This window comes from Carettochelys insculpta, chromosome 2 (assembly GCF_033958435.1).
Source record: "Carettochelys insculpta isolate YL-2023 chromosome 2, ASM3395843v1, whole genome shotgun sequence".
NCBI classification, from domain to species: Eukaryota; Metazoa; Chordata; order Testudines; family Carettochelyidae; genus Carettochelys; species Carettochelys insculpta.
In genome coordinates this window covers 9,840,969-9,856,334 of record NC_134138.1, presented here as the reverse complement: position 1 = coordinate 9,856,334, position 15,366 = coordinate 9,840,969, and the positions used below count along the sequence as shown (strand labels likewise).

General features: G+C 45.7%; 1 protein-coding gene across 3 annotated transcripts in view; it reads right to left on the bottom strand.

Annotated features, from left to right (window-relative positions):
• The window catches only part of TSNARE1 (t-SNARE domain containing 1), a 751,229-nt gene that overhangs the window by 545,872 nt on the left and 189,991 nt on the right, over positions 1 to 15,366 (bottom strand). For all 3 annotated transcript variants that reach the window (XM_074986589.1, XM_074986590.1, XM_074986588.1), the window contains one exon: positions 12,270 to 12,391. In XM_074986589.1, coding sequence (XP_074842690.1) covers positions 12,270 to 12,354 — 85 coding nt within the window. In that variant the 5' untranslated portion in view covers positions 12,355 to 12,391. The remainder of the gene's footprint in view (positions 1 to 12,269; positions 12,392 to 15,366) is intronic.

The window sequence follows — 15,366 nt, the reverse complement described above, 5'->3', positions numbered from 1 at the left end:
AAATAAGCCACAGAGCCTCCAATGGCTCTGTTTCAAAAAAAGGCTCTATGTGTGCATGGACGCTTTGTTTCAAACTAGCGAAGTGCTATTTTAAAATGCATTTTTGTGTTCAGCAGTGTTATTTCAAAATAAGCTATTTCAGAATAGCTCTTCCGGAATAGCTTTTACGAAATAAGGCGGCTGAATTGACATACCCTTACATGTTGTGATTTATTGAATTCTAGGGAAAATTTATACGTAGGAGGCATTTCCATTGGAAAGGTGGCAGGGTAGGATGTAGTGCAGTCATTCGTCTCGGAGTATGTTTTTTTTCAGAATGCTCAGAAAATCTCCCACCATTGGTTTGAATTTTGATTCCGCTATTACCTTCACTGGAAAGATTATTCTTCTCTCTCCTCTTCTGTTCTGTTGTTATTACAGTAGTCCACTGGTTTAGTTCTCAGAAATCATAACTCACCCACGAACCTAGGTTACCAGCCATACCAAAATTGTTTGACTGTCAATGAAGAGAAAAAAATATCCATTTATTTTGTTGAGGGCTTTGGCTAAATACTAAGATGTTAAGATGTTATATCAACAACATTACATATGTCAGTAAAAAACAGCAAGAAATCGCTTGTTAAAAATTGAAACATCCTGCAACTTTCTGGATAATAGCCCCTAGGTAACCATGCCTTCTGCACTGCTGAGAGGACCAGAAAAGGATGGTCAAATATAACAGAATCATAGAACAATAGAGCTGGAAGACACCTAAAAAAAACATCAAGTCCAGCCCCCTGCTCTAAGCAGGACCAAACCCATCAGATCAGCCCCGCCAGGGCTTTGTTGAGGCGAGACTTAAACACCTCCAGGGATGGAGACTCCACTACTTCCCTGGGTAGACCATTCCAATGCTTCACCACCCTCCTAGTGAAGCAGTTTTTCCTAATGTCCAACCTGGACCTTTCCAACCGCAACTTCAGACCATTGTTCCGTGTTCTGCTATCCGTGACCACTGTGAACAGCCTCTCTCCAGCCTCTTTGCAACCTCCCTTCAGTAAGTTGAAGGCTGTTATCATGTCCCCCCTCAGTCTTCTCTTCTGCAGACTAAACAGTCCCAATTCCCTCAACCTTTCTTCGTAAGCCATATGCTCCAGCCCCCTAATTAGTTTGGTCGCCCTCCGCTGGACCCTCTCCAGTGTATCCACATCCTTCCTATAACTGGGGGCCCAGAACTGGACACAGTACTCCACATGTGGCCTCACCAAAGCCGAATAAAGAGGAATAATCACTTCTCTGGATCTACTGGCAACACTCCTCTTGATGCAACCTAATATGCCATTAGCTTTCTTGGCTGCAACGGCGCACTGTTGACTCATGTCCAGTTTCTCATCCACTACAACTCCCAGGTCCTTTTCTGCAAAACTACTACCGAGCCAGTCAGACCACAGCCTGTAACAATGCTTGGGATTCTTCCGGCCCAAGTGCAGGACTCTGCACTTGTACTTATTGAACCTCATCAGATTTCTTGCAGCCCAGGCTTCCAATTTGTCTAAGTCAGTCTGGACCCTGACCCTAACCTCCAGCGTATCTACCTCTCCCCCAGCTTAGTGTCGTACGCAAACTTGATGAGGGTGCAATCCAACCCCTCATCCAGATCATTGATAAATACGTTGAACAGAACAGGACCCAGAACTGAACCTTGGGGCACTCCACTAGAAACCAACCACCATCCTGACATCGAGCCATTGATCACTACCCGCTGGGCCCAACCTTCTAGCCAGTTTTCTATCCATCTTACCTTCCATTTGTCCAATCCACATTCCTTTAACTTGCCGATAAGAATATTGTGGGAGACCGTATCAAAAACTTTGCTAAAGTCAAGATAAATCATATCCATTGATTTTCCCCTATCCACAGAGCCAGTTATCTCATCATAGAAACTAATCAGATTAGTCAGGCATGACTTGCCCTTCATGAATCCATGCTGACTATTCCTGATCACTCTCCCCTCCTCCAAGTGCCTCAAAATGACTTCCTTGAGGAGCCCCTCCATGATTTTTCCAGGGACTGATGTAAGACTGACTGGCCTATAGTTCCCTGGATCATCCTTCTTCCCGTTTTAAAGATGGGCACTACATTTGCCTTTTTCCGATCATCCGGGATCTCTCCCAATCTCCACGACTTTTCAAAGATAACGGCCAAGGGCTCATCAACAACATATGCCAACTCCCTCAGAAACCTCGGATGAATTAGGTCCGGGCCCATCAATTTATGTACATTTAGCTTTTTTAGATAGCTTCTAACCTGTTCTTTCCTCACCAAAGGCTGTCCACCTTCATTGCACAATGCATCACTTATCACATTAGTCCAGGAGCTGTCTTCGTCGGTGAAGACAGAAGCAAAGAAAACATTAAATACTTCAGCTTTCCCCACATCATCTGTCACTGGGTTACCTCCCTCATCCAGTAGGGGACCCGTGACCTCTCTGATCACCTTCTTCTTGGTAACACACCTGTAGAAACTTTTCTTGTTATCCTAAACATTCCTCATAAGTCGCAATTCCAGTTGTGCTTTCGCATTCCTGATAACTGCCCTACATTCTCGAGCTATACATTTATACCCCTCCCTTAGACATCTGTCCTTTTTTTGCCTAAGTTTTCCAAGGGTTTCCCCAGTAAGCCAGTCTGGTCTCCTACCATATTTACTTCTCTTGCTGCGCATTGGGACAGTTTCTTTCTGCACCTTCAATAGGGCTTCCTTAAAATGCTGCCAGTTTTCCTGGACTCCTTTTCCCTTCATGGTAGCATGCCAGGGGATTCTGCCCATCAGGTTCCTGAAGGAGTCAAAGTCTGCTTTTCTGAAGTCCAAGGTGTGTAATTTGCTGCTCTCTTTCCTTCTTGTGGTCAGGATCCTAAAGTCTACCATCTCATGATTACTGCTTCCCCGGTTGTCCCCCATCTCTACCATTCCTATTAGTTCCTCCCTGTTTGTAAGCAGCAGGTTGAGCCGTGCACAACCTCTGGTCGGGTCATTCAGCACTTGTACCAAGAAGTGATCCCCAGCATTCTCCAGAAATTTCCTGGACTGTTTGTGTACTGCCATATTGGTCTCCCAACAGATGTCAGGGTAATTGAAGTCCCCCATGACAATGAGAGCCTGTGATCTGGAAACTTCTCTCAGTTGTCCAAAAAAAGTGTTACCTACCTCATCATCCTGATTTGGCAGCCTGTAGCAGGCACCAACCACCACATCTCCACTGCTGCCTACACCACTAAGCTTGACCCATACATTCTCAACAGGCTTTTCTCCCTCTATGTACTGAAGTTCCAAGCAATCATAGTGCTCTCTCATGTACAGTGCAATAGTACTCAAACCAGTGTGATGTCAAATTTTGAGATGCCCCCAATCCTGGCAGATTTTTTTTAATCTCACCTGCCTCAGAACCTTGCAATGGTCACTCAAGAACTGAGCTCATAGCTCTGGGTTTATAGCACCAATGCACTAACCACTGAGCTATCCCCCGACCCTGTGAGGAAAAGGAACCTTGCTTCTGTACCACTAACTCCATCAACAGCTTAAGGTTGTTAATGGGAATGTTACCAGTAATTATTCTACAGTGTGGGCTGGAACATTTAATGGTCTGGAAGTGGAAAAAGCAAGCAAATTATTCAATTAACTGAAAACAGCTAATGCACTGATTTGTTAAAGCAGCCACTTTTCATCATGATTTATTTCCTTACTGCTACTGTGTCAAATCCAAAGCACCTGGAAACCCCAGTTAGGGGTATCAGGAAGCACATGCCTTGTAGACTCACACCTTTATGCCAGGACCAAATTCTGCCCTCAGTGATGGAGTTCACATATAACTAGAATAAGAAAACTGGCCCATGGAATGTGGGACTCCTTGCCAGGATGTTACCAAGGCTCAAAAAAAAAAACCAAACACTAGATAAATTTGTGGAAGATAGGTCCAACAATACTTATGATCCTGATTGAGTAGGAATGGGGTCCCTAGCCTTCGTTTGTCAGAGGCTGGAAATGGGTGACAGGGGAGGGATCACATGATGATTACCTTTTTTGTTTACTCCCTGGCCACTGTCAGAAGACAGGATACTTGGCTAGATGGGCCTTTAACCTGTTCTTTCTCCATGTTGGCTTTCCCCTCAGCTTTCTTGATGTAGTCAGTTATGAGCTCTCCTGGCCTGCTAAATAGAAGATATACATTTTCCTTCACCTTGTTCCACATGTATTTGAAAAAACTCTTCTTATTGCCTTTTTATATTCCTTACTAAATGTAACTCATTTGTACCTTGCCTTTCTGATTTTGTACCTACATACTTGTGCGATTCTTTTGCACCCCTCATTACAAATTAGTTCATATTTCCACTTTCTGTACATTACTTTTTTGATTTTTATGTAATTGAAGAGCACAAGTCAGAGCCACATTGGCTTTTTACTAGTCTTCTTGTATTTCCGTTGCATCAGAATATGTTAAAGATGTACTTGAATACTATCTGCCTGAGAAACTGCCAGCTCTCTTGAACCTCTTTACCCCTTACATTTTCTTCCTGTGGGACTTTGCCTACCTGCTCTCAAAAATGTTCGTCTGCTTTGTAAAATCCATTATTCTTATTCTCTTCCTGTCACTCCTTCCTTCTTCCAGGCTCATGAAATCAATCATCTCATGAGTACAGCTCTTACCAGCTTTGCACAGGACTGTCTAGCCAAGGATCCCAGGGTGCTTTCCAACGTCAAGTAAGTATTATTCTCATTTGACAAATTAAATAACCAGCCAAGGTTCTTCCCAGCAGTTTGTGGAACAGAAACAGGGTCCAGAGCCCCAGGGCTCTATTTTAATTGCTTCTCTACAATCTAAGCTATTTGTTATCTTTAGTTTTTTTTTAATTCCTCCATTATAACTAATTTGTCATTAAAACACAAAAGACTATTTTAAAAAAAATAAGTTAACATTATAGGGACAAGTATCGGAGGGGTAGCTGTGTTAGTCTGGAGCTGTAACAGCAATGAAGGGTCCTGTGGCACCTTACAGACTAACAGAAAAGTTTTGAGCATGAGCTTTCGTGAGCACAGACTCACTTCATCAGATGCTGGTCTTGGAAATCTGCGGACTTCCAAGACAAACATCTGATGGAGTGAGTCTGTGCTCACGAAAGCTCATGCTCAAAACTTTTCTGTTAGTCTGTAAGGTGCCACAGGACCCTTCATTGCTATTATAGGGACAGAATTTGCAAAACTATATCCCCATGACAGTACCTAAATTCTGTTGCACTCTGCTTTGCAAAGCCATGTGTATTTGGGCAAATTGGGTTTGAATGCTGACAGCCAACACTTGTGAAAGTCTCGCACGTGCTACCTGCCTCCCACCCAGTGGAACAATGGAAGGCCCCCAATGTGCACAGAACATGATACATGTTACTATGCAGTAAAGTATCTGCTTTAGAAGGATGAATGCACAGAAATCAATGGGAGTAGGGTTATTCAATAACCTCCCCGGATATTCAATAATGGATTGAAAAGTAACCACACTTCTACAAAAGAAATTTACCCCAAGATTATAGAGGGAGACATTTGAATTTGAAGTCATTTATAAATGTGACACCTTTCATCTTGGCCTAAATAGAGACCTTAACTACCTTATGCATTACAGGGGCAGTTTCCCCACCTTTGATATTGGCAGGAATGAGAAACATTCCACTTAATTTGTTTCATTGACTGGTCCTGCTAGTGACAGGTAACCATGGCCATCCCAAGGCAAGGGCGGGACCTGGAGCAACCCTCCACCAGTGCCCCCAGTGTGGGGCCCAGGGAAATCACCCACCCAGTGCCCCAGCCCTAGCCCTCCCCTGCTCCATCCCTTTCCCACCCCTTTACGGGGGACTACCTGTGGATGGGGGTTGTGTGCCAGGCTACAGCTTCCCTGCCCCGCTCACCACCCGGACAGTAGAAGTGGCAGCTGCCTCTGCTCCTCCACCTTCCACGCCTACTGCAGAGAAGCTGGGTGCAGTGGGTCGGGGGGATGATGATGCGGAGCAAGCTGCCGCTCCTGCCGGAAGGTGACCCCCGAGCTGTGGCCATGCACAATCCCCAGGCCCAGGTAATCCCCTAGCCTCAGGTAATCCTCCCCCACTCCCATCCATAGGATGGCTGGGGCAGCCTCTGTGGTTCCCCCAAAAGTTCTGGGCCTGGGGCTGGGATGGCTCCGCAGATAAGCCTTTTTCTCTCTCCCACCGCCACCCCTCACTATAGAAATTCTGTCGTCTCTTTTTCCTCTCAATTTTTCATTGGAAGATGAAGGTTTTGCCCATAAAAGCTCATGTCCTAATAAATGTGTTAGTCTCTAAGGTGCCACAGGGCTGTTTCCTCTGACGCTTTGGGGTTAGACCTTGGCTAGGAGGACCCTATCTATCGGTGTAGACACCAGGTGGCAGTTTATAACAGAATTGTACCAGAGTAATAGCCAAATATATCCCACTTGCTCAGCATGCCTGCCTCAGTGTTCCACCATCCTCCACCCCAGAAGTGACTGCAGTTCAGTAATACTGTGCGTACATGTTTTGCAAAGCATTCTGGGTTCCTTCCAAATAGATGAAAAATGTTCTGAATAAACTGCACATTTTTATTTTGCTTTTGTCTTCCTCCAACAAAGATATTTTTGAGTCTCAAAACCTCCATAAATGTGGGTGCAGGATCCATTCCAAAATTATTAGCAAAAGGAATCCATAAATCTTCCTAATTAGGTTGGCTAAAAAGGGCAAAGCTCATGCAGCCAAAAGACCTGTTATCCGATTTCTTCCAGTGGCAGCAACAGTCTAATAGTTATAATTCCATCCCTCATCATATCCAATCAGGAAAGCTTTTCCCTCGCTTCTATATCATTTATTTTCTCTTGACAGGTGAGTACATGAGAATGTAACACAAAGGAAAAGGAGCCAAGATGTGCTGGCAATGCAACTGAGCAAGGGCGATTTTGAAAGCATCTTCAACACTTATTTTAAAAGAATTGATCTTTTCAGTTGTTGTTGTTGATCTCCAAAACAAACTTTGGGAAGACAAATGTGTCTTTCTGAATGCCCTTCTTCCTAAATAGTGCATGTATAGCAGTTTGTTATTCTAGGGTCTCATCACCCATGGCTGTGGATTGGACACAATAACTTGCTTGTATATGATTAATATGCCAGGCACACTGGTTGGCTATCATAGGGTGACTGCACAGTGTTGAACTACACTGGCTTGTTATTGCATGGTTGATCTCGTAAATAGTGGTTCTGTTTTGTTGTTTGCACATCATTACCAGGCTGTGTGGTTTGTTATTGTAGGGTTGCTACTGAATCAGGGACACTGGCATTGATTTGCTAAATACAAAGAGGATTGTTTTCAATCACACAAATATACACCTGGCAAGAATTATATACACTCTGGAAACAGGTCTACGTTGGAAAAGATAGGAGGCTGGGTCCCTTTATTCTGATTTCACTGAGGGGTTTCTCCACTGAGCGGGTTTTCTCGTTACATCAGTAATCCATCTCTGGGGAGGTGGGAGACAGAATACAGGTTTCCAAATCAGCCTCCCGTGACATTAACTTAACGGCAATATTTGGGAACCCTGAAACAAAAGACAGACTGTATGTGTCACTCGTGCTGTCGGGATTAAAGGGCAAAGAACACTACAGAGGTTCAAATGACACTGAATCACAGCGATGGAATGCAAAAAAAGACAAAAAAAAGTTTCTCCAGTCCCACCTCCCTCTCTTCATCCAGATAACCCTGAGCAACAGAGCCCTCAATCTCATCTTGTTAACTTTTCTATGGACCCATTTCTGCCCTCCCCTGCCCCACAAGCACACTCAAAGGCAAAGAGAGATGCAATATAATTCTTAATGCTTACTGTAGCACAAAGAATAACCATTTGGAATTCTCACATGGGAGACACAACAAGAGGGCAACGTGCTCAACAGACCTGACTAAACCAAGTCACCGTTCTTGTCAGATAGTGTGATGATGTCCATTTATAGAGCTGAGAAAACAAAGGCAGCAAGAGAACCAGGGTGTCTTGGCTCAGAGGTTTGTACTAGACTAACAAAAGCAAGAATCTTCCCATTTCTATTCTTGAGTTTTAGAAAGCACCTATGTAGCCCTGAACAAGCTTTGGGGGCAGAGAGAGAAGGAATCACCAAGGCAGAGAGAAAGGCATTCTCTTGATTGCCGAGCGAGGTTGTGGAATCTCCATCTCTGGAGATATTTAAGAACAGGTTAGATAGATGTCTATCAGGGATGGTTTAGACAGTATTTGGTCCTGCCATGAGGGCAGGGGGCTGGACTCGATGACTTCTCAAAGTCCCTTCCAGTCCTAGCATTCTATGATTCCATGATTCAAAAGCCGGCCAAGTACACTCACTACTGAGCAATTGGGAGACTCACTTGGATTTGCCTGAAAAATAAACCTGCCAGTCTTTTTTTGATGGGTACATGATCACAGCATGAGAACAGCAGGAGGGACGGACTCAGGGTCAAAGCTTTGTGGGCTAGGTAGCATCTAGCAAAAACTCAATGCTAACCCAACCTGTCTTCAGGGATTCCACTATCATTGGTCTTTGGCATCTTAGAATACCTCAACCTACTTCACTTCCAGAGAGTTCATCCTGCTAGCTGCAGTTGCTTAAAACTGGTCAATTAAATTTGGCTCAGTTCTTAAAATTTCGTTTTAAAGACACCAAAAATGTATAAGAAAACCAATAATCAACAGAATCATTTCCATTTTGTATTTCCCTTCCAGAGAAAACATCAGCTCGGATGCAAGGAAACACTTCCCCTAGAATGTTTGCTGCCTCTTCTCAAAATACTAGCACAGGGCCTCTACCGTGGTGCACAAGCTTCATTTAGGGTAAATTTCACACTAATTCAAGCTGCAGAGACTGTGACAAGCAAATAAGGATTATAAAACTCCTGCTTGGATATATACATAATTAGTGACAGAGAGGAGGGGAGACAACTGGCTGGTTTAAAATGTAGGATATTTAAACTGATTCCACCCCAAAATAAGCTAGTTAGATTTTAAATGTAGATTTGAAAACTTCAAAAGCATCTATCTCAGTCTGCCTATGAGGCCCCTTCCTGGAATATCAGAGTATTTCCGCCCATTGTAGAGCAATGTACACAGAGAAGTTGGGTCTTCTGCTAAGATGGAAAATTTCGCCCCACTCTTTGTGACGAAAACACATGATGGCAGTTGAGTGTCCAACATAGAAGGCATGTGCACTGAAACGAGGGTGGGTTTGGAGTAGGCAGGATCCTTTTTTTGCAAAGGCTATCGCAGCTCTTCTAGAGGTATGACTCTTTCCTTGCAGCACAGGCTTTCTGTGATGCTCTAGGACCATCAGGTGGGCTATCCACCAGGACACCCCACTCCACACACACACGAGAACACACCAAAGAATCAGCTTCCCCTTGTCGTGAGTGGAGAGAAACCAGCCTTGCCATCAGTAATGCTGCAGAAAGCAGCGCAGGCAGAAGAGCTAACTCTTCCAGAAAGCTAAAGTATGAGGTCGCAGTATTACCTATCTGCCCTTTGAGTTATGACAGTTGCACTAGGAGTTGGCTTTTACAAAGTATAGCCTCACACTGTGCATTTGAGACCATTTAAAACGTACAGGTTGACAACTGGATGCTTTGCCTCTTTTTACTATTCCATTTCCACAGCCCCTTGGGAAAGAAGCAGCTGGGAGTACAGGGAGACTATTTTTGAGCATGGGTTAATAAAATAAAGTGCAACCATTTGATAAATGTTATTTATGGGATTGCATTTAATTACTGATTAACTCTCTGGGCCCACTGCTTTAATGTCATAGCATGCTGCACAGATTCAGTGTAGCATCCCCATGAGTTAAACTTCCCATGGTGGACATATCATGGCCAGCTTTCCTTTGCACAGCATTCCAATCTCTGCAATTGTAAATGCACCTAGGAGACAGCATCAGAATCCAACATCTGCTGAACATGCCACCAAAATGCTCTTTCTTCAGCCCCCATGTTTCTCTAAAATCACCACAAGCCAAAGACCCCAGTTGAACTTACATGGTAAACAATGCCGGAAGCTAATGTGCCACTTATTCTAGGAATGTTAAAGGTCTGATACATGACCCAAGAGATCAATCCACCATGAAACATGAAAATGCCAGCACAATAACTTGCACCACAGTAATTTGATCATACCCCAAGTCTGATTACACAGTGAAAACTGATCAATCCTCAATATTACCTCACATCACATTATATTAGTACAAAGCAGAAATCTGATGACATTCCAGAGCTGTAACTATAGAATCAAAAAATATGTCTTCACCCAGACAACATATCAACCTGGAGAACTCACTGCGGCAGGACGTTATTGACTTACATATTGTCACTGGAGCTAAATAAGATTGAGAACACTGTCAACATCAACAGCAGTGCAAATTAAGAGCCCAAATGTGCAAATCTTAGGGAGTGTGTACATGGTATAGCATCACGCCCCAGTGTGGTATGATTTCTACAGCATAAGCATGTGCTGCACTTTAACTGGAATAGCAACATGTTAATGTTCCAAAATGATGAATTCAAAGTGGAAACGGTGACGAGAGGATCAGGGGAATGGAGGGCCTATTGTATTTGGAGACTGGAAAAGCTCGGCTTGGTTAGCCTTGCAGAAAGAAGGCTAAGAGGGATATATTTACTTTCAATTAATACCTCCCAAGGGGTGAGGTTTTGGACAGCTTCCCAATGGGAGCCATGGGTTCAAACAACTTAATCAGAGAGAGCTGGCCAAATTCAAGAGCATCATCACATAACAAGACTGCTTGTGGTGGGAGGAGACAGAGCTCAGGACACAGCCCTGGGGATCAGTCCTGGCCTAAGCTTTAGTGTTCTGAAAGCTCGAGTTTCAAGGATTCAGGTGGTCAATCCACAAGGGTCAGGAGAGGATTTCCCCCCTTGTCCCCACTATTCATTCTGGGCGAGTGTGCAGTCCTTTCGCTGAAGCATCAGGGATGTAAATGGTTACTGAGGAGACATTGGATAGACAGGGCTCTGAGGTGACACTGCCCACGATCTGTCACAGGAGCTTGACTGACTGGTTCTTGCTCCTATGCTGAGGAGCTAACTTCTCACCATTTTATCACCTCCTGAGATCCCTTCCAGCTCTAGGATTTTATGATCTGTGGTATAAGGGATGAAATTTCCCTCTGTGTCAGACTGGAAGTGACCCTGGGGGTATTCCACCTTCCTCTGAAGGAGGTGGGCATGGGTCCCATGCTAAGATCATACCTCACTTAATCAGTTCCCTGGCACTGCAAGACCTTCAATCGCTGGTATGTCTTGTTCCTTCCTATACTCTCCCTGTGTCTTGTCTCCTGTGATCTGTAAACCTTCAATTTAATTTCAGTGATTGGGTTTAGTGGATAGGTGGTTTGTGGAGTTGGTGGCCAGGGAGATACAGGAGACCTAACCAGCTGACCTGCTGGTCCTTGTGGTGTTCAACTCTACATATCTATCATTTTAAGCTCACCGAGGAACCTTCATGCACCAAGAGGGTCTGTTCAGATTAATTAATGTCTGACATCTTTGTGTGCTTTAGAAATCACACCCCAGTAGCAGGTGTTGCCCCACAATGTATATAAGCCCTTATTCTTGTTAGTCAGTACCTGCTCCTGTCAGTACCTGCTCATAGCTCTCTTGAAGATGATAGGACTGTGGAGATGACTGATCCACAATATAAGGACTGAACAAAATAGTTCTAAATGAGTGAACAATGGCAATTAAAAGGTACTTTGAAGTGGCAATGTGCTGATTAGGGAGCGATCACATACATACACATACTACATAGCACACCACAGTCACTAAGTGCACAAAGGTGGGATGTACATTGTCTTCTAAAGCATCAGGTACTGGCTAGTACAGGATCTAGATGACCCACCAATATAACTTGCCCAGGCAGTGATATATTTATATGATTTATTGCACGACATGTCTTGACATTTTATGATGTGTTGAAAGACCACTTGGAAAGCAACTCACATCTTCTGTGTAACTCACAAGACGGAGATCAGAGAAGAGGTGCTAAAGGGGATCTTTAACTTCACTTCCTTTTGTCTAGTCACCACACAAAATGATGGACCACATACTGTAACATTTGGTTACTAAGATACATCAGCCCTTCTATAGATTGGAAATGAAAACCACCTTCCCCAGCTTAGTCAGATAGGGCAAATTATAGCCTGCAATCACTACCTTACCCAGGGGCTGATATCCTTGTCTCGATGGGCCTCCAAAAGGGTTCCGGCTTCCAAATCCACTCCCATCAATGGAACCGTAAGACATTTTCTACAGGGTGGTGAAGGCAGATTCTCCGTTAAGGCTGAAAAAGGCAATGAGGAAAGAACAGTTGGTTAAAGTGCACTCATGTTGCCTAAAAGACCCTGCAAAGGAAACACAGCCCACTGCCCCAGGGGAGAGCAGGGAACTAGGGAGGGTCAGATCTCCTGAGCCTTTCCAACGGCCAGCTGTGCAAATCTAGGGAAATCACTTCCCCTTTTTGTACCTTATCATCCATCCATGGGGGGTTGGGAGACTTCATTCCTTACCACATGCACGTGCTTTGAGATCCTCAGAGGGAAGGCAAGCAAGCACAGGGTGGTGTTAGCAAAGGAAGGGAGACAGTGCCTTCTGCAGAGTTTTCACCACAGAACTGGACAGGAGTCTATCCACCACAATGCATTCTTGCTGAGCTCTGGAGAGAGAGTTTCTGGCCATATTATACTCTCTGAGGCCTCCAGTATAAAATCTGCAGCCAGTGTTATTCCTCCTGGCCTGCAAAAAGATGCCATATAAAGCAGCAATGGTCTGAAATAAATACAGTTCTGGCCGCTGCCAGCCTTAATCTCCTCTGCCATTTCCTTGTTCCTGCAACACAAACCCACCACTGCCCCCGACACCTTAGAGGGTTACCAGGACTTGAAGGGCCAAACATGACTCACTCCACAGGCCTGGGAATACAACAGTCCAACAAAATATGGACCAAGGCACTGAGAAAGGGTTTGGTGGGCAGCCAGGATGTGGCAGAAGCAGACAACTGGCAAAGGAGAGGAATGAGCAGAAGTGGTCCCAGTGCCAGGGAGTAGAACTGAAAAGGGCAGCCTCCGCTTTGCTTGTGGTTGGGGCCAGGAAAAAGGGGAGTGGAGGGAGAAGTTCTCTGCCTGCAGATGCAAGCTGAAGGATGCAACAGTAGATTCCCGGTAGGGAGGGTGACGAGGACCATACAGCAATGGTCTTCCTGCCCCAGCTCACTGGGGAGCCCTTCACTGGAAATGGTGCCTACAGTAGAGGAGACAGCGGGATCTGGGAGATGATTAGCTGTGTCTCCACTTGGGGTGCATGGCAGAGCAGAGGGTGTAATAAAAACACAGACACTCACCAAGTACCTACCCAAGCAGCACAGTACAGGCAGCTAAGGCAGGAGATGGAGACAGTGAACATGAGGATCTATTCCCAGCAACCCAATGCCTGACCTCTGGCAAGGAACACACCCTCTCTGGGCCTCAGTTTGCCTGTGCCTGCAATGGGGATAATGCACATGACCCATTTTGGAAAGAGCTTTGCGCACCAAGCTGGGAGTGACGTAGGAATTATCTAGCCTGGTGCAGCCAGGGTTTGAGAGAGCAGTTTCTGCAGGAATCAGGGATGTATTCATCGTACCAGCTTCCAAACTCTGCATCAGAAGTCGAAGTCCCTTTTGCAGTGCGTCAGCTCCGCAGCCTGCACTGCAGCATTTCATTTCAATCATCCTCGAGGAAGAGCAGAGACTCTCCATACCCCCAACCTTTGGCCACCGGCAGCTGCTGCAGCTTTTTTTTTTTTTTGAAGCATCAAGACAACCAGGCAAAATTACTGCCGCAGTTACCCCAGGCAATGGAATCTGTGACCTACCAGGGAAATCACTTACTGCCCTTTTCTGACTGGAGCAAATGCACACCAATGGAGAACGGTGCAATTTATCTCTGCCTCCGGAGGAAAAAACAAACCCAAGGGATAATTGAGTCCCACATGCACTCCAGGTCCCTGACAAGCTGCAGGTCCCATCCAAGAGCGGATCCACGTTCCTGCACGGAGGGGACATGCCAAGCATTCCCTCAGACTTGTGGGAGAACCAGCTTCCAGCGCTCCTGCCTCCAGGAGCTAAGCGGCAATAGCCGTAATGCTAACAGATTTGGCACTGCAAAGCCAGACAAGAGATGCTACTGTGAAAAGAAAATTGAGTACAGGCGTCAAAGGGCACAGACCAATACAAAAGCATAGCTACTAGATAACAACAACCACTGCCACTGCTCTAGGGGATTTCAGCCGAGGATCCCAATACACCTTACAAATATTAATTAGGCCTCAACATTCCAGTCAAGTAAGTTTTCAACTGAGTAACACTCTGGAACACACTGACAGAGCTGGGAGCAGGTGCTCAGGCTCACAACCAGCAGGGCCAACACTCACCATGAGCCCCAGGGCCTGGTGGGAGAGGAGCCTGGCTCCGCAGATGAGAAGGGGTGGGGCCAAGGGCGGAATGGGTGGGGCCTGGTGAAGTCAACAGCACTTCAAAGGGTCCTGGCGCTCCAGCCACCGCCACATGTTCCTTTAAGACACCAGGCATGGGGACAACTGCCCCCTTTAGTGTCAGTGGGCCTGCTCACAACACAGACCCCCCCGGTCTAACCACAGGACAATGCTCCTAGCCACTATAGGGCAGATTTTGTCACAGGTATTTTTAGTAAAAGTCACAGACAAGTCATGAGCCATCAACAAAAATTCCCAGAAGCCCGTGACACATCCATGACTTTTACTCAACTCACCTGGGGGGTGGGGAACGGAGAGAGCTCCACTGGGGACTGACCGCCAGCCACTACTCCAGCCAATGAGTTCTGCAGCTGGGATGTGGCCCAACGGTGGCACCAGACAACGCTCTGATGGCATGTGCTCATCATCAGCCAGGAAGGTAGCCCAGCGGTGGCAGTTGCTGTTGTGGCAGGCAGGGACAGCTGCTGTGGCAGTGGGGGTTGTCCCCTGGCCCTGGGTTGCTGCTCCAGCAGCAGCTAGTGCTCCCTTGGCCAGGGGTTACTGCTCTCACGGCAGCAATGACAGCTCCCCTGGCCCAGGGGGCTGACCCCAGCAGTAACAGCCATTGCTTCAGTACACGCCGAGGGCTGACTAAGACAGAATCACGCTGACCTGCCTTGCAAGAACGATGCAAAGCTGAACTCCCTAACACAGAAATAGAACCACAGAACACTAAAACTGTAAGGGACCTCAAGAGGTCACCAAGTCCAGCCCCCTGCCCCCACAGCA